The sequence below is a fragment of the Sylvia atricapilla genome, chromosome 3, assembly GCF_009819655.1.
Source record: "Sylvia atricapilla isolate bSylAtr1 chromosome 3, bSylAtr1.pri, whole genome shotgun sequence".
Classification (NCBI taxonomy): domain Eukaryota; kingdom Metazoa; phylum Chordata; class Aves; order Passeriformes; family Sylviidae; genus Sylvia; species Sylvia atricapilla.
The window spans coordinates 90,536,687-90,555,376 of record NC_089142.1 but is presented as its reverse complement, the minus strand read 5'-3'; the positions used below and the strand labels follow the sequence as shown (position 1 = coordinate 90,555,376).

Here is an 18,690-nt window from a genome sequence, read left to right as displayed (position 1 = left end):
TGAGGTGACTGCAAGTTCTGAGGCTGGAAACAGAGGCAAGTTCTGAATTCACTGCTGGGATTGTTGTAAATCCTGGAAAGAGTGATTTACCTGCTGGACTCTGTCTCCTGCACTTTGTTGAGGCACACTGTAGGAGTTTTGGTGTAGTTTTGCTCTGGGTAATCCCAGAATTTCAGCCATCATTCATGTGGTGGTGTGTAATATATTCAGAAAGCACAGCTTTTTTTTGACCTCCAAGATGGTTATTATGAGTATTTGTTTGCATTATTGTGATGCCTAGGGTGGAGCATTCATTGCTGAAAAAGTAAGAGTTAGAAATCAAGAGTTTATATCTGCAGAAACAGGAAAGAAATATGTTGAGAATTAAAAGCAGTTTATAAAAAACTCAGGATAGTCATTACTGCTGGAAAACATCTCAGCACAACAGGTGAGATAAACAACAGTCAGTCAGATAAATCAGATCATGATGTGAATGGAAATGTTGAAATTCCCCCAAGTTGCATAGATTCTTTTTCTTGCTATTCCTGTCTTTCCTGGTAAATGATGAAATTATTTAGTAAAACCTGAAGCAATTCCAGGTAAAACCACTGAGATTTGACCCTTGTCTACATGCAGCTATTGCTTAAATAACAGACTTGGGGAAAAAAATATCCAAGCCTTCAAAAACACAATGCATGAAAGTGTGTAGGAAATTGTCTTACATGTATGTATTTCTCACCAGTTTTATTCATGAAACAATTCTACTACAGCTTACTCCAGAATCTATTTAAATGAAAGAGGGCTGGATAAAGAGAAGGCAAGAAGGCAACTCCATTTCTGTTCTTGTTACTCAGAGAAGCAGGGGCACGCAGTGGGAAATGCCTGGACTCCAAAGGGAACCGAGGGGGGAACTCCTCTGGGTGAGGTGATGGCCCCATGGGAAGCAGCAGCAAAGCTCCTGGCTGCTTTTCTGGAGGCAACTTTTGGTCTGTGCCATCCCTCAGAGCCTCAACAAATGGCAATGCTCAAAGCTCTGTGTGGCCTGGAAAACGGCCTCAGTTTTCTCCCATGGGTTCACTGCTGTGTATCTTTGCATAGAACTGTTTTTATTTCCTTCACAGACACAAGCAGGCGCTTTAAAACACTGAGTGGACTAAGAAGTTTCAGTGGCTTTAAAGATTTTCGTGAGGCCACTGGCTGGGGGAGGGATGTCCAACTAAGCCGTCTTTCAAAAACGTTTGAAACAGGACTGCTTTCCTGACTCCCTGTGGAAAACGGTTCTGCAGCTCAATGCCCCCCACTATTTTTATAAACTCTCTGCCTGCTAGCTTCTCTTCAGGGCAAATTTGCACAAGGTTTGTGGTGCTGATGTTCTGTTATCCCATGCCTCTGGCAGGCATTTGTTTTGCAGCCCCTTTAGAGATTTTAAAAGAAGTTCCTGGTGGAACTGGTGGCACTGTGGGGCAAACTAGAGCTAGAGCTCTTGAAGAGACTTTGTTCACTTCAGTTGTACATTATGTAGGGTGATTGCTAGCTGATTAGAAGTACTTAGGGGGTTGGCTTCCCTTCCTTAGAGACCCAAAAAAGTTGCAAGTTTTCTACTGAATAGCCCGTGAACATGCTAGCAAACCTTTACTAGTGCTTAAGTTATCATACAACACTAACAGACTTCTGTTTCAAAATAGTCTTGGATTTCTGCTATGATTCTTCATCAGGAAAGTATAATTTAAAAAAGGTGCATGGACACATGTGCAACTGTGTGTGTATATATACATACATGAAGTTTTATGTTTAGAACTATAAATCACATGTAGGTATTTGCCTGACCAAATTTTTCTGGACTTGCTGTTTGTTCCCAAACTGAATTCCCTTGTTTCATGCCATGCCCGAGACCAAGAGCCAGTTATGTGTTTTGTATTACAAAGGTAATGCTAAATCTTTAGGGTAATTGTCTGGCACCATGTTCCTGAAGAGTATTACCTGCTTGCTGTGGTTTGACCAAAGTTAAGGATTTGGAGGAAAGAAAATTAGGATCCATTAGGAGCTGGGATGTCAATAACTGATTTGTGAGAACATCCCCAAGGAAGCAATTTCAGAGAGAAACTGAAGTTTAAACTTCCATGTTTTGACTCCTGCTCTGTTTATTCAGGCAGTACTGCATGCCATGGGCCAGGAGCTGGAACAGGACATGGCACTTCCATGTGAAGTGCACTGGGAAGTCTCAGTGCACCCCTGGTACCTGCCACAGCCTGGGGTCTCTCTCCCTGTCTGGATCTCTGGGATCCATGGCCACAGGAAGGAGCTGTAAGTGTTTAGAGCTTTGGGCAAGTAGAACAAAGGCAGCACTGTAGTTCTTAGAGGCTGAACATTTTGCAATCTCAAGGCTAGAGGATGCTAACAGGATAGATTTGCCACTACTGGGATTTGTGGAGAACAATTAACTACAAAATCAGGTTCTGTACCAAGACGGGTATGTTAAAATTAAGATACTTGAGAGCCTCAATCGATCACATCCCTCTCACAAAGTATATATATTATATATATAGTATATATATGTATATAAAGTATAAATTATGTACATTAAAGTAAGACTGAGGGCGTATTCTTTAAATAATTTTATGATGCTGGCAGTGCAAAGAACACAGTAATTAGTAAAGGAACAACTGAAATAATTCAAAACAAGTATATTTGAAATGCAAAATCCAATTCAGTCAAAAAATATACATTAACAGAAGTAAACAAAACTGAAAGTTGTCAGGAACAAAAGAAAAAATCCCTTTTGCCCCCCACCTTTAAATTAAATATGCTGAAAACAACTTATACAAAAACATTTTCTGCTCAAACCCAGTCACGAACCCAAGTGAGTTTCAGGTACTTCTCCTGGCACTAGTGCAGTTTTCGATGGTTCAGCTAGGATTTAGCTAGTGTCTGTTGGAGGCACATAGATGATGGCTGCACACCATAAACAAATTGAGGTTTTAAAATAAAGCTAAGGCAAGATAAACAATTATTTCTTGAAAAATGTCACAAGTTAAGGAGGGGTTTTAGAAACCACTAACAGAGCACTGTAAAGACAATGCATTCCACAGTGCTGCTACTTTTTTATTATTATTTAGAAGGAGTGAAAAGACTAAAATTACTCTGCAATTTATGCAAGATAACATGCAATTTTGGAATTGGAATATAGCACCTCATCTTTCTGTTTTACTGACTCCCTCTGTCAACACTGCACTTACTCAGCAGCAGTGTGCTGCATATTAGGATCACAGCACACAAAGCCTGGGAAACTAGGGGGACATCCCGAACACCTCTCCCCTGAAGCTTCAGCTTGCAGAGGAACAGTTAATCCAGCTTCTGTGATGTTCATCAGCACATGCTGGATGTCTCTGAGTTGCATTATAGAAGCAGCATCCTTTCACATAGCACTTAAAGACTGTGAAGCTTTAGCATTTATACAGACCCTATAGGTCTGTCAATTTTGAGTAATCAATATACTAGGAGAGCATTAGATGTTTATTAGAACACTTTTTTCCTTTAGACACATCTCACTTAAAATAAAGGCCTAAAGCACTGTATCATAGCCTAGGATACATCTCAGTCTGCTGCACTGTGCAGTTACAAACCCTTCCTTCACATGAACCTTGTTTTGCCCCATTATCTCACAAGAGCACTGCCCTGCACTCCCCGCAAGATACACTGTGCTGCTGTCAGCAATGTGAGAACCACAATAACGTGGAAAATTTGGTATTTGATCTTTTCATTCAGTACAGTTTGCACTACTTGCAGCTAATTCAGAGTCTGCCTGGGTGACTGAAAGCAGCACAACAGCTCTAACAGAGGCTCACTGTTGTTTGTGTATCAGTGGCCTTTGCCCCACCTTAGTAAGTTAAAACTCACAATGATGTCCTTCAGAAACTGGCAAATCCCACAGTGATACATATAGATTATAGTAGCAACTTGTGCTAGAACAGTAAACTCTGTTTGACTGGTATTCTTCAACTGAGAAATCCAGCCATAAATTATAATTCAAAATTTGAATACTGAATAGAATCATTTAATGGCATATCGGGGATTAGGTCCCAGAGTTTGTGGATCAGTGCGTTTTCACGAGGACCTCTTGCACAGCAGAGCTACCCCCGCAGTCAGTCCCAGCAAGTGATTCTTTCCTGCTCGGGGATCAGGCTCCAGTTGGGTGAAGGCTTGTCAGTCGCCAGCCAGTCAAAGTCATCCACCAGATTCCAGTTGTTACTGTTTCTGTCCAGCCCAGACGACTCGAAATCTCGCTCGATACCAGGGTAGCTCCAGGAGTAGGGGGCGAAGGAGACCGCAGAGCAGGCCTCGATTACGGCCCGGCTGGTGACCTGCACGTAGACGCGGCAGTCGCGGGTGCGGTGGGTGCGGAGCTGCTGGCAGGCCAGCGCCAGCAGACAATCGCTGCAGCCGTCCACCAGCACGGAGGTGGACACGGGCCCGCAGAGCACGGTGCAGCCGCGGCAGTCGCGCACCCGCAGCGTGTTGGGGTTCCCGCGGAGCCGCACCCGGCAGCCGCGCAGCTCCGACAGCAGCACGTCCTGCTGCAGCAGCTCCGCGGGGCCGAGCTCCAGCTCCTCGTCCTGGGCGCCGCTGAACCCGCACAGCGGCGGCCCGCCCGATTCGCCCTCGGCGAGGCCGAGGCCGGGCGCGGCGGGGGCCGGCGAGGCGGGCTCGGCGGGGCGCGGGGCGCTGCCCGGAGCCGCTTCTTTCTTCAGGGCGCGGAAAGCGAATTTCTTCTTGGGCTGCAGCTGCTGCCGCCGCGCCGCCAGGTCCCCCTGCAGCCGCGCCACGGTCTCCTGCCCCTGGCGCACCTCGTAGGGCGCCAGGAAGCGCACGCTGCCCGTCAGCAGCTTCTGCAGCGCCTGCAGGCGGGCGGCCGCCTCTTCCAGCGTCCCCGCCGCCAGCAGCGCCTCCACGGCCTCCCGCTCCCGGGCGAAGGTGGCCAGGAAGAACTCGCTCTGCTCCTCCTTCACTACCTGCGCCTCCTTCTTCTGGCGCTGCCGCTCCACGCCCTGCTGCCGCTCCGCTTCCCTCCGCTGCAGCCGCTCCGGCAGCACCACGGCGGAGGCGGCCGAACCCGCGGGCACCTCGGTCTGCGAGGGAGCCGCCACGGCCGCCGCCTCTCCCGGCGCCGCCATCTTGCCGCTCGCCTCCCCTGCGGTCACTAAGCGGCGCGCGGATTGGCTGCCCGCAGCCCTGGCTGCGCCGCCGCCGCCGATTGGCGGCCCGGGAGGCGCGCGGCGGGGAAGAGCGGGAGGGCCGGAGGGAGGGGTCTCCCGCGGTCTTAAAGGGGCCGCCGCCTCTCCGCGGGATGGGGTGAGTGCTGGCGGCAGGTGCCGTGCGGGGCGGGTTATCCGGCTTCCCAAATTAGCGCCCGGGATATAAATAAGCCCCCGCCCCGCTCCCCCGCTGTGCCCGCGCGGAGCTGCTCGCTTGTTCCCGGCGCTGTGCTTACACCCACAGCCCCTGCCCGCGCTGCTCTCGGGCCGCACCCGTCGCCGCTGGCCCCGGGCGCGGGAGCTCCCGCGGGCGGCGGGGCTGGAGCGGGCGAGGGAAGGGGCGGCTCGGTGAGGGAGCGGGTGGGAGGCAGAGGGGCCGCAGCCCAGAGCTTCACCTGCCCTCCCGAGCGGATTCGAGGTGGCGCCGGCCGCCCCGATCCGCCCCCCCGTGCTCCGGGGGCGCCGGGCGGTCCCGGCCCCTTGCCCGGCTCGGGTCCCCGGGCAGCCTCACACGGCCGGCGCCTTCGGGGGGCTCCGTGCCCGCCGTGTTGTAATAAACCTTCCCTGCTGTTCCTCTCTCCCGCAGTGAAGGGGCTGAGGAAAAGGCTGCTGAGCCTTGCAGGTTACTGCAAAGATGCTGCCAGGTGGATCGATTCCTTCCTCGCTGCTTATTTGGTTTCTGTAGTGTTTTGTTGCAGAAGAGAGTTCGGTTCTTGAGGGAAAAGTGGGAGCGGTGCCAGTGGGTTACTGTGCCCCAAAGGGAGGACAGTATGAGCAATCCACAGAGGCCTATGTGGAAACATGGGAAGGAATGCTTTTATGAGCAGGAGATGTGTTTTAAGTGAATTTCCAGCAGGAACCAAAAATTAACTGCACTGTTTGCAAAGTTAAAAAGCGACCATTGTTTTGCTGTATTCATTCAAGAATTGTTTTCTATTATTTGGATTTTAATTTGTGCAAAGAAAGGTTACACTAAGCACCCTTTTAGAAATATGAAAACACATTTAACTCCTGTCTATTTCTACAAATACTCTCTCCTTTCCCTTGTCATTTTGAAGTTACTTGTAACAAGTTAACACGGGACCTAAGATTATCCATTAAAACAAAAAGGTGGTAAACCCCAAGTAGATAATCTGATTTTTTTTGTCTTCTGTTTGGTAATAGCATGAGTTTTTTGCCTAATATTCCTGTTTGGAAGTACAGGTTGTTATGTCCCTTAAGGTTAGCATTTGAAAGTACCTTTAGCTTTAAAGTAGCTGTTGTTTTCTGTTTCCTGAGAAATGTGGTTAGAAATGATATCATGTTAGAATGTATGGAGTACCTGAACCTTCTATGCAATAATATCAGTCCAGTATGGATGACAGAGGAAGGGCAGTGAAATGCCTTTAAACCTTGCAATGTATAGAGGACATGCACTAAAATAGAGAATATTTGTTCCTTAACAGTGTTAACATATAAACTAAGGGGATTTCAAGGGATTGTGATGTAACAGTAGCACTTTGGAGCAGGCTGGATGGACAGCGGGATTGGTGAAGTGTTTGATGCAATACAGCCCTTAATGCAGCATTACATCTGTTGCAATATTGCAATGTTCAGAATTTTGTTTCTGAAGATTTAGATTGAGTCTTAAAAATTAAAACTTCTTACTCTGTAGAACGAGAGTGTGCTCAGTCATGGAAAAGGAAGGGTATTGAAATATTCGCACTTGATACTTTTTCCTACCAATGTCTTTAAATGATACATTTAGTAGTAAGTATTAGGTATTTTTTTTCTGATAAATAGTCAAATCCACTCCTGCAGTTATTGCAGCAATGTTCCATTAGGCAGGAATATGGTGCAATTGATTCTCCGTAAGAAAAAGAATCCTTATTTCCGTATTGTTGAAAGATGTGGAAGTTTCATTTTAGCTTAGCAGACTCTTTTAGCCTTATGCTGCCATGAGTCCAGCTGATACAGGTGGTAATCATGATGGAAGTGCTTATCCTGCATGTGAGGATATTGACAGAAAATGGTTTTTGCTGTTTTTCATATGCACAAATATTCCTGGAGTATGGTTTGGTATTGTTACACAGAGGTGAGCCAGTAGATGAACTGCAGTGGGTAGAAGAACTTCATATATGGAAAGATTGCAAGCAAACATTGGTGTGCACAGCACAGAATAAATGTTAAGTATTTTATGCTGTAGTATAATTACTCCTTATTATATCTGGGTACTTAGAATGCTAGGTATGCTGAATTGTTTTTTCTGTAGGTGATTGGGAGGTTTAAATTAATGAGGACAAAATACGCTTGTGAATAGAAGCTTCTGGGAGAGACTGGAATCTTTTCACCTTGCTAATGTGCACAATGTTTTTTTTTGTTAAAAACAAGAAAATACCCAGACACAAGAAGGTCAAATGTACGACCATAATGAAAAATTAAAAAGGAAGATGTAAAATTCTTCTGTTTCATCTTGATGTTCCAAAATTACTTTCTAGACTTACAATTTGAGGTTTTTGTATAATTGATATTGGCATGTGCATATGTGCCTTTTTTTTTTTTTTTTTTTTTTTTTTTTTTTTGTGGTCATACAAAGACTGACAATTTTCTCCCTGACTTTGCTGGCAGCAGCTTCTATGTTTTGAGGCTGCTTAGTGTGCCAGAGAGTAACCACCTGAATAAAATGTAAGCCTTCTAGCTCAGGCTTGGAGTCATTTGAAAAAGCTGTAACAAGTAGTTTAGCCGTTTGAGGATAGGAGAAAAAAGTAAGGTACATAATTTTCTGTGTTTTATTTTTTCCTGTTTTTTCCGTCTTGGATGTGCTTTCATTCCTCTCTGGTCTGAAAGCAGATAGCAGTCATTTCAGCAAGATTGTCTGCCATTGTTTGGACCGTACAGTGTTTTATGTTTTGTTTTATGCGAAGTTGCAGGTTGCACTTGTTTACTTTGATCTAGTGCTGTGAAACTCCAAAGCATGAGATCTGTGCACCGCTTCCAGGTTTAAATCGGTGTTCCACGGTTATCAGTCATGAATGCTATCTATCTGAAATATTTTGTACTGATTTGCTATAGCTCAGCAGCATTTCCTCACAGCCTTCTAAGTGAGATGTATTGCGTAGTTCAGCTGATGGTTCAAGATCCTGTCTCGTTCCATCATTATTTTAAGAAGAGTAGGGAATAAAAGGGAGATCCACTGAGACAACTGACTGTGTGTTCAGCCTCACAGTAATGGATTCTTACACCTGAGGTTCCTGTGCTTGTAAAAGTTAGGAACCTCACAGATGTGGTGTGATCTCAAGATGTAGATTTGCAGTCTCTCAAGCAGAGGAAGTAAGTAAGTAAAGTTATTCCTTATCATCAGTATGTATTCCCAACACTGACAATTTTTATTCCAAAGAGTGTAATGCACGTATGTTGCATCGTCACACGCACAAAATGCTGTGTGTGTTTTCAAGAAAAGCAGTAGCCTCTGTGCCTTTTGTGGAGCATTTATCTGATGTGATCTCAGTCTGTTAAGATTGAGTTTCTGCAGCAGAGATTAGCAGAACAACGTAATTACTTCTGGCTACAAAGTAGGCACTTCAGTGGCTTGTGCAACCAGCATATTCTACTGATGGTTTTAGTAAGGGCTCTTTGAACTCCTCTGGCACTGTGATCAGGCATTAAAGATGTAAGCCATATTATGATTCATTTAAGATACTGTAGGCTGCACATTTTTCACGGTGTAGTGGAGCTTCATTAAAAGTGAATGTCGAGTTACTGTATCTCGGTTCATTTGGAGAAAAGAAATTCTTTGAATGTTACTTTTGGCATACTGATTGTTTTTTTGAAAAGCTTTTGTTTGCACTAAAATGTTGTGCTTTATGTATCTGGCCATATGGAAGAGCCAAGACAATGTAAGATACATGGGTTTTTAAATCAATAATTAGTGCGGTAGAGCTAAAACTACGAAACTTTCTTGGTACAACTTAATTGCTGTGAGTAATGCAAAAGCTTTGAATGTAATCCTTGGGAATGCTTAAGACACTAATTATTTTCCCACCAGTCAAGGTGCACTTGTTTTGAAACTAGTCTGAGCTGGTCCCTTTTGAGAACCTGGTATTTCCAGTGCCAAAGGTGGAGAAACAGATTAATTTCTATGAAAATGAGTTATCCTTCAAAGCACAGCATTTTATGACAAGAGGTGCTGCCAGATTAACAAAGCAAGGCCCAAATACACTAAACACGAGAGCTCAAGAGCAGCAAATCACTTAGGTTTGGTCCAGGTCTAGCTGCTGACTGCTAGGTTAGAATGCTAACTTGTTGACTATAGTGAAATTCTGAAGACCTAGTATGTAAGCTACAGGCACTGCTTTATGGACTCTTCCTTTGAGGTGATTATTCTATTAGTTGTGGAGTTTCTGAGAGATTTTTTTTCATTGCCTTGCTTTACACTTCAGATACTTTTACAATTATTTTTTAATGCATTTCAGAAAACTGGTTATTAGAGTAGCCAGTTCATGGACTGACCACCTAGTTTCAATAGCATGTCAAAGTTTTCTGTTTTAGAATTGTGAATCTTACTTGTAAACATATTCCATTTATCTTTCTGAGTAATTTAAATAGAATTAACTCCAAGTCATATCCAAGTTTTCCTATTAGCTCTCCTGTAGTATATTCCCTAGTGGATAAAACTATACTTGTATTCTTTTTACCATTTATTCATCTTATGAAAAAGTCTGTCAGCTATCATTTTGAATGAGGGTTTCCTCCTCCTATTATTAGCATTTGTTCTTCAGTCTAAATCTGAGAATAAATTCCATTCATATTGATACACCGTCTAGCGATAATATGAAGACTTCTTTTACAGCAATCTTCATTCACATCCAAATCCTACCCAGCTGGTTTTGTAGTAAGGACTCAGAAATGCCCAAGTAAAACTATTCTGGCTCAAAAGTTCTGATTTAGGTGGTACTTTATTCATAATGTCCTTTCTGTTCCTCCATTTTGTCTTGTCCTTATGCAAGTATAGCTCAGCATGTTTGTGTTTCTTTCAACACAAATGCTGTTGGTATAATTTACTATTCCACTGTGTTTCTGTATTCCTGTATCACCCAATTTCATGTTCTAGGCCTCCTTTTTTTGCTTAAATTGCCCATATTATTTGATTTTTTAACATCATCCACAACACTTCAGTTGTATTAGGAATGGTTAATTTCTTAGTTTCATTGCCTGGCTGCTGTGTTTAATTATTACTACATAAAAAAAACCCCAACCCCACAAAAAAACCACCAAAAAAGCCAACCCAACCTTTGTGTTTATCTATTCATTAATATACTTGTCTGAATTTCTGTATCCTTACTTACCTGATTGTTTTCCCATTCATCTGTGCTAGCCAAATCAACTATGAATATGATAGAAGGTTGTCATAATTTCTGCTATAATTTTTAGCCTAAATTCTTCTATAATTTTTGGCAGTGTTAATTGTGCAGGATTACTTCTCCATTATTTCTATAGTAAAGTTCTGTCTCCAGAGGTGAGCTCTTTCTTTTTTTTTTCTGATACATTTCAATGGCTGAATGTCTTAAGATTATTCTAACTTGGAAGTGAGAGCTATTAGTCTTTCAAACTTAATTCTCCTTCTTAAGGTATTCTAAGCTGAAGAATATGAGACTATATTTAAATAACCTAGAGAATGATGTAGTTATTCTTGGTCTGTTCCAGTAATAATTTTGAAGTGCCATTTGTTTCAATGGAACCTCCAATCACCATGTTTTCTTTGGCTTTACTTAATTGTCTGCTGTATGTCAGATCCCCATCTCAGAGAAGCACAGTTCTCCAAAATTTGCTCTTCAGATTCATCACAGACCAGCCTTTTTGGCCTGCACACCATCTTCAGTCATAGAAACCTGTCTGTCTTCTAGTATTGGTGTAAATCTCTCATTCTGAGGTTTGCTCTTCATTACCTCCTCTTACTCCCTATGTCCTTACCGCTTAAGATACCTTTGGTTAGGCAGTCCTGTCTTTGGTATGATGATTGATACTGGAGTCAATGCAGCTTTACAAATTACATCATGCAATTATGACCCACGTTCTGTAAGTACTGTTTTGTGTAAGGAAGGCCTGGTATCAAGTTGAACATTGTAATGTTTAGGTGATTTTTACTGGTGAATCATCAGAATAGTGGTGGTAATTATTCAGAATTCGGTGGTTAACATGGATATTGAACTGAATTTTTCATGTGGTATGTTACACTTATATTCCAAGTTAAAGTCCTTATCTGTCTTCATGCCACTGTATTTGGGTGCCCTACTTTTCAAGTGACCTCTGCCTCTCTATTGCTTGTGCCCTTTAATGATGGCCTATTTGTTCCTGTGCCTTCAAGCTTAGTTATTTTTTATTATTTAAATAATTAATTAATAAAGCAGTATTTGTATAAAGGTGTATAAAAGGTGTGACTGGCAATGAGCTGACATAAGAAACACATTAATGAATGGAGAGAGACTACAGCATGGGAGGAAGAAGTGCCATCAATAGAGCTGATGGATTCAGTCTGAAGAAGCAAGGCTGCAGTGGACTAAATAGCATTCTTTTCCATTCAGTATATCTCTGAAAGAATGCAGTGAGTTGATGTTACAAGCCATCTATTCATGCAAGAAGCTTGGGATGGCCGTGGAATTCCTTTAATGCACCAGCTTAGTCCTTAAATTCTTCGTTATGAACCTACTGCTGCTTTATCTTCCTTTGGGGTACTAATTTATGATTGCACAGTAATTGGAATGTGGATGGATGCAGACCTGGAAAAATGGCATGAATATCAAAAAAGTGATTTGACGCAGGAGAAACCTTGAGACAGAATGAATGAGGGTGTTTCGTACCCCCTTATTTTCTCCCTCTCAGTATCTAAGCATAGTTTTCAGTTCTTTACGGTTTGTCATTTCAGGGTGATGTATCAGATCACTCCAAATGTCACTTGGTGTCTTTGCACACCTATGAGAGTGATATTTGCTAAACAGCATGGTCACAGTTTGACAGCTGGTGTCAAAATACAGCCAAGTAGTTTGTTGTGTGATGGGTGCACGTGACGTTCCCAGTAGCTGTTTTTACACCGACGTTGTCTTCTAAAGATTTCTCTCATTTCTTTTGACACTGGTCTTGCCTTTCTTCTCGTGCTTATTTCACCTTGCTCCTTATAAAGCTGCTACAGGAAAATGTATTAATGTGATCGTGAAAGCTAAAGAAAGAGAGCAACTGATATTGCATTGTACGTAATTTGGAGAATAGGACTCTGGTTGAAGATGACAGCTCTGAGCAGGTGACCTTGAGGTAGAAGAATGTTGACATACAAGACTCTTTTGTATTAATGCAGGAAGGCAGTGAGAAGAGGGGCAACCTCTTGGGGTAGTGACATCTGGTGCTGAAACACCATGTGATGCTCTTAAAGCAGCATGAGTACCTGCCAGGAAAAAACAGTAGTTCTTTACAAACATGGTCTGGGAAATTCTGTAGTACACCTGAAAGATGATATGACAGCTGATCACTGCATTCAGACCTCTTAATATTGAAGATAAGCTTAAGTGTGTACTTCAATGTGACCTATAAAGTTACATCCAACCCTTAATTTCTTTTGGTAACCATTTCTACCTGTGAACAAATATAGCAAATGTGTGTAGATATGGAGAAATCTAGTTACTGCAGGGTGCTTCATTATATAGATGATGTTACCTCTCCTTCCCTTTTTGTACTGTACCTGCTTAGTAATGCCTTTGTCAATGCTGCCTTGAAACATTCTTCAGGGAAAGTAAGTTATGGTACCAAGATGGAAAATTCATGTAGGATTCCTTGTGTTTCTTATGATAACAGAATCCATTTGAAATCATTTGTCTTCCTTTCTCCAGTTCCTTCTTGGTATTGTATTGCCTACTTCCTATTTGTGGTATCCGTAGGACTGGGAGAGTAATAATAACATACTGATCAGATGTTCGGCCTTGTAACCTCTGAGGCAAAGTTCCTTCCTGTTAACCAAATCAGAATGCTGGTGGTGTCCGTCCATGTAAGTTCTCACTCGGGCAGTATTCTCTAAAGCCAGTGAAGCTGAGTATGTTTGAATTTAGGGCAGAGTTTGGCCTTGAAGCATTTCCTGAAGTTAGGAACCTCAAAATTTTGGCCTTTTGGATTTTCTGATGCTGGTCAGGAGTATAGGCTTCCAGTTCTTCCAGAGCTCTTTGGCACGTGGTGTTTCTGTCCATACTGTGGCTGTTGGGGCTCGTGCTGTATTCATGGGAAGTGCAGTTAATAGTCTGGCTGATGGCCAGGACATGGCCATGTGCAGGCTCATGGGCTGCACAAAGGATCTGCTGGACTTGTGCTAAGGTTTGGGCCCAACGTTCCCACTTAGGGAGTGATTTGAAACTTCACCTCAGTTTTCTACAAGGTTTATAGGTGAGTCTTGGCTTTGGCAAAAGTTAGGAATTGGTTGATTACTTAAAAAAATAATATAACCGATTCTAATTAAAAAACAATGCTGAGGTGCTGAGAGATATTTTTTTTAAGATTAACCATCTGCCCAACTTCTTTGAGGAGGTCCACTTGGTATGCTGCTCATAACCATTTCAATATAGTTGCTCAAAAAGCCTAAAACATTTTTAGAGTTTTTTTGAGCTGTGTGAAGCTCATAAAGAAGATGTGCTACTAAATAAAGCCTTCAAATCCTTGTCTCAAAGGAATTTGAACAAAGTTACTTAGGAATAAAATAGTAAAGTCCTTGGGAATTACCATTACTAGCAGAAAAAGGGTTTTAAAGAGATTTTTTTGTTGTTGTTTTAAAAGAATTACCATACATATCTTTGCATGCTCAAAATCTGTTTTCGATCAAAATGTGGGTTTTTTTAATAAACCAGGCTTCTCTGAATTATCTGCAAAAATAATTAATTTTTTAGAATTGTTTTCAGTGAGTGAATGGTGTAAGTTGGATTACTTTTCTGTAACAAAAAAGCTTAGAATAAAGTTATTAGTGCTTTTTGATGAAGTAAACAGTAGAACAGCATCAATGAACTCTCAGTGCTACAACCTTTGACTTCAAATTGACATTTTTAGGTTGCCCAAAACTTTTTAAAGTGGTTGAAATTAATGTAATTTCTTTCTAGCGAGGCTAATAAAAACATATTTAAAAATACTTAAGATATAGTAGCTTATCACGAGATCAAATCTTATCTATTTCAAGGTGACTTTGCATTTAGTTTTCTGGGGAGCCCTCTGCGCTTGTATTTTTTTTTTTTAGGGACCCCCCTCCCGCCCATAACGCTTATAAATGGTTTAGTTTTAATATGAAGGAAATCAACCAGATTGTTGACATTAACATTTATCCTGTTAATTTTAACAGGATAAAAACTTTGTTTTACTTTCCTGTAACCCCCCCAAAACCTCCCCAACTTTTAACCTAAAGCCAGCAGCTCGGGCTAGGTCTCCAGACTTACGGGAATTCTGAAAAACACAACCCAAAGCAAACCGGAGCCAAAGTTTTTAAAGGGCCTGGCTTTAAACGCGGAGCGAGGATCGCGCTGGGGCTGGGGACTCATCATGCCAGGGCGGCGGTGCGTGTGCCCGGGCGCCGGTCTGCGGCGTTGTGTCCCGGCGGAGCTGCGCGGCCGCGCCGTGCCGGGCCCGGCGGTGCGGTGCGGTGCCGGTGGCGGTGCGGGCGCGGAGCGGAGCCGAGCGGAGCCGCGCTCTCCTCCCGCTCGCTTTCTCTTTCCCCCTCTCTCGCTCGCTCCCTCTCCCGCTCGCTCTCCCCCCTCCCTCCCTCGCTCTCTCGCTCTCCCTCTCTCTCTCCTACACTGCCAGCCCCTGATGTGATGGCGAAGAAACCCCGTTGACAAGGCACTGCTTTTTCATGACGGTGAGTTTCCCTTTGAGTGTATTATAATTTTGTGATAAAAATTTCAAGGAAAAAAAAACCACACAACCTCCTTCCTCCCTTCCTTCGGGGAGGGAAAAGAGAGGGGGGAAATCTATCTCCAGACAGACAGAAAAGAAAGAGGAGCAAATTAACAACCAGGAGTTGCCAAAACCAGGATATTAGGTTTCAGCCCAGAGAGCTATTGGCTCTGGGGCTATGTATATAAATATATATCTAGAGAGAGAGCGAGCGAGAGGGGAGACGAGGAGGAAGAAGAGGGATATTTTGTGGGTGGCTGTTGTTTGGGCAGATGTGGATTCACATGGAAATGAACTAGATATATTAATTTTTTTTTTTTTCCGCGAGGCTGATGGTGGTGGCTGCTGAGGGCACTTAAAAAAAAAAAAAAAAGTTGTTTCTTAAAATAAAGGCGCGGGGGGGGGGGGGGGGGGGGTTGAAGGGAGAGATAAGGTTTCAGGTCCAGGCTGATAGCTGCAGAGAGGGGAGAGGTTTGGGGTGGGTTTTTTTTTTTTTTTTTTTTTTTTTCTTGCTGATGCCATGCAAATTCAGGAGAGGAGGGAAGAAAAATCTCTTTTAATGACTCATTGATTGAGCCGGTTTAAAATTAGTTGTTGTTGTTGTCTCTCTTTTTTTTTTTTTTTTAATTTTCCGCCCCCTTGATGGCCATCAAGAGAGGGATGGAAAGAAGAGAGGAGGGAGAGAGAGAGAGAGTGTGTGTGTATGTGTGAGTGTGAGAGAGAGTGAGAGGGAGAGAGGGGGATAGAGAGAGTGTGTGAGGGAGAAAGAAAAATAATCTTTTCAAATCTCCTCCCTCTTTTTTTTCCCCCCTCGTTTCTTTGCTTTTCTCTAAAGCTCTGTGGTCTGTGAAACAGTCTTTTCTTCCTCCTCGTCGGGAAAATGGAGACACTTCGTCTCTCTCCTGGCTGTGCAGCTGGGAAGGATTTTTCTTTCCTTTTTTCCTTTTTCGCTCATGGCTTGATTTTTTCCTTTCCCCCGTCCATTCGCCACCACCCTAATCTTGTCTTTTCTTTGAGCTCGTGTCTCAGATTTGTACCTGCTGGGGATTTATTTTTCACTAATTTCCTCGTTTTCGGTGTCGCAACTAGAATTGATTTGATTTCTTTGGTTTTTTATTTGCAATTTCCTCCGACTTGCTCCGTGCCTCCTGCTTTTAACCGAGGAATGGAAACGGTGCCGCTTTTTGTGGGTGCGCGAAATGCTCGGGCGGTAGGTTTGGGCTAATGCGCTTTTTCTTTTTTTTCGCCTTTTCGGGATCAAGTTTTTCGATGTGCCTTTTATTTCATTTATTTAATTTTTCTTTCGGAGAGAGAAAATATTTAATTGTAACGCCTCTTTAAAACACAATAAAGCGTCTCTTTCTGGAGTGACCCCTTTGGCTTTGCTGTAGAGTGGATGTGAATCCGATCCTTTGTGCTGTTTGGATTATTTTCCGTAAAAGAAGCAGTATTTTGTAAATTTTTTTTTTTTTTTTAACTTGTGGCTTAAAACAATAGTCGGTTGTGAAGAGGGTTTTCTGAAATGGTGACTGTTCACATTTATTGAGTCATGGCCGGTATTCAGTATGTAAATTGTATTTCGCTTTTTTGGCATTAATTGCAAAAATCAGTTAAAGATGACGGCAGGAAACAGATACAGAGATAGTAAAAGCCGGGCAAAATCGAACGACGTATAAAGGAGAGGGGCACGTTTATATTTCCTTAGAGCTGTTGCTAATCGCCGTGGGGAGGAATGAGATGCGGAGGCCTCTGCCTTTGGCCGTTCCCTGCTGGCCGCTGCTGTCCCTCCCCGGGCTGGGCAGCGCCGGCCGAGGGGCTGCAGGGGAGCGAGCGGAGAGCAGAGCGGCTCCGGCGGCGGCCGTGCCCCGGCTCGGCGGGCAGGCAGCCCCGGCTGCGCGGGGGAGCGGGAAGATGGCGCTGCCTGGCGCCCTGCCAGCGTTTGTTGCGCAGTTTCACCCGCTCTCCTCCCCCACGGGCGCCATTTTAAGGTCCTTTCTGCTGTCGCCGCGCCGTGCGGGGCGGTGCCGTCGCGCCCAGCTCGGGCCGTGTATCTGTGTGTCGTGTGGGAAGCGTTTCTGTGTTGGGCTTTGGGAGCTTGTCCCCGAAATCCTGACAGCCTTGCTTCCCTCCCGTACCCCACACTCCTCTCCTCGTCCTTGGTCGCCGTCCTGAGGAGCGGTCAAACGGGCTTGGCTCACACGGGCCCATGCGCGCAGCTTCAATGCCGCCAACATCCCTTATAAGCTCGTTTTCTTCCCTCTGAAATACTTGTCATTCTTTCTTGTCATTCAGAGTGTAGCAATTCAAAAAGGATTTAAAAGAGCATCTGAGCAATGACCAAAAAACCCCTCATGACATTAAAAAAGAAATCTACCTTTTAAAAATGATCCGGTGTAGTGCGTAGGGCAAGATATCCTTCATTGAAGAGGCTTCAGTACCTTTAAAAGTGCTTGCCAAAATAAAAGGATAGGTAACTTTTTGTAGGTAGGTCGCTCATTTCGTCACTGTTACTGTCTTCGTAAATTTTTGGTGGGGGAAGGACTAGCATTATTTTCAAGTTTTTATCTCTCCTTTATGTGTTAGAGGAAGGTGTCCTTTCTAACTTACTTAATTCGGTAGTACACCTTAATATATTTTTAAAGTTTTGTTTTGGTGCTGTTTTTAGGAAGAGCACTGAAAATACTTCCCCCTCCCTCCTTTTTATTTAACATTTTTGTGTGATCTGCTCAAAGCTCATGAGGCTTGAGTTTAATACCAACATCACTTGTACCTGGGAAGATCAGTGTGCTGCCAGACCAACTTAAGCTGTGCCTGCTAAGGAGTGTGGAATGTTTGTGTAGTTCTTGGGTTTATGTTTCTTGACACATCAGAGGAGAGCTTCCCCATTCCTGTTGTTCATTCCCCATGCAACTGGGAGATTATTTAAAATTCAGGAATAATCTTAAAGCTGTTTAATTTTTTTGCCTATTGAAGGGTTTTAAACAACATGTCTGTGAAATACACTAATTTGGAATATACTAAGTATATGCTTGGAATATTCTAAAAAATCGTCTGGATATACATCATCTTTTAAAAAGACTGTCCTGGGGACTTGTTAACATTTAACTTGGAAAAATCACAAGCTATAAAACTTGATTGTTTACAAATATTCTGAGTGTGGAGTACAGCATTTATTCACGTATTTCTGAAATCTTACCTCATTAAAGTCACTGCTTCTTGAAATTATTTTTGTTAACAAGAACCTTGGGATTGAGGTAGTGAATTCTTTTTTTTTAATAGTAGTGTACTTTAATATAATAAAATTTCTCTATTATGCCCTAATGTCTGGAAGATTGTGTGTGGTTTTTTCCATTAATTTGTGAAAATAGTGAAGAAATGGCAGAAATGGGATAAAAATGACCAGTTTATAGTCTCTCAGGGCCTAGTACTTGCCAAATGACTGTATATAATCTGCACACTGACCTGCTTGCATTAAAAAGCACAGTGAATTCTCATCTCAACTTGAGATCTTTGTTGGTTACTATTTCGATATTCCAGACCTGTTCTGTTCAGGTGTGTTTTTGTCTGC

At 43.1% G+C, this 18,690-nt stretch overlaps 2 protein-coding genes and 1 long non-coding RNA gene across 9 annotated transcripts in view; 1 reads left to right on the top strand and 2 right to left on the bottom strand.

Annotated features, from left to right (window-relative positions):
* Nucleotides 1–2,648: 2,648 nt before the first annotated feature.
* On the bottom strand, nt 2,649–5,237 carry TBCC (tubulin folding cofactor C). The gene has a single exon (XM_066316128.1). It carries the CDS (start codon nt 5,148–5,150, stop codon nt 4,122–4,124), a length of 1,029 nt encoding a protein of 342 aa, XP_066172225.1. The 5' UTR covers nt 5,151–5,237; the 3' UTR covers nt 2,649–4,121.
* A 38-nt stretch (nt 5,238–5,275) lies between these two features.
* Nucleotides 5,276–18,690, top strand: part of BICRAL (BICRA like chromatin remodeling complex associated protein) — a 46,705-nt gene continuing 33,290 nt past the window's right edge. For 2 of the 7 annotated variants that reach the window (XR_010743287.1, XM_066316126.1), the window contains exon 1: nt 14,855–15,084. The gene's annotated coding sequence lies outside the window, so the exon portion shown is untranslated. The other 5 variants (XM_066316122.1, XM_066316124.1, XM_066316125.1 and 2 more) reach the window with 5 other exon arrangements.
* LOC136359475 (uncharacterized) lies at nt 5,945–14,800 on the bottom strand. The gene is made up of 3 exons (XR_010743288.1): nt 14,666–14,800; nt 10,556–12,645; nt 5,945–6,020 (listed from the first exon to the last, which is right to left on the bottom strand). It is a non-coding gene; the product is annotated as an uncharacterized lncRNA (long non-coding RNA).

Excerpts from the sequence above, each read along its gene's own strand:
- TBCC (XM_066316128.1), bottom strand. The coding sequence starts at position 5,150 with ATGGCGGCGCCGGGAGAGGCGGCGGCCGTGGCGGCTCCCTCGCAGACC.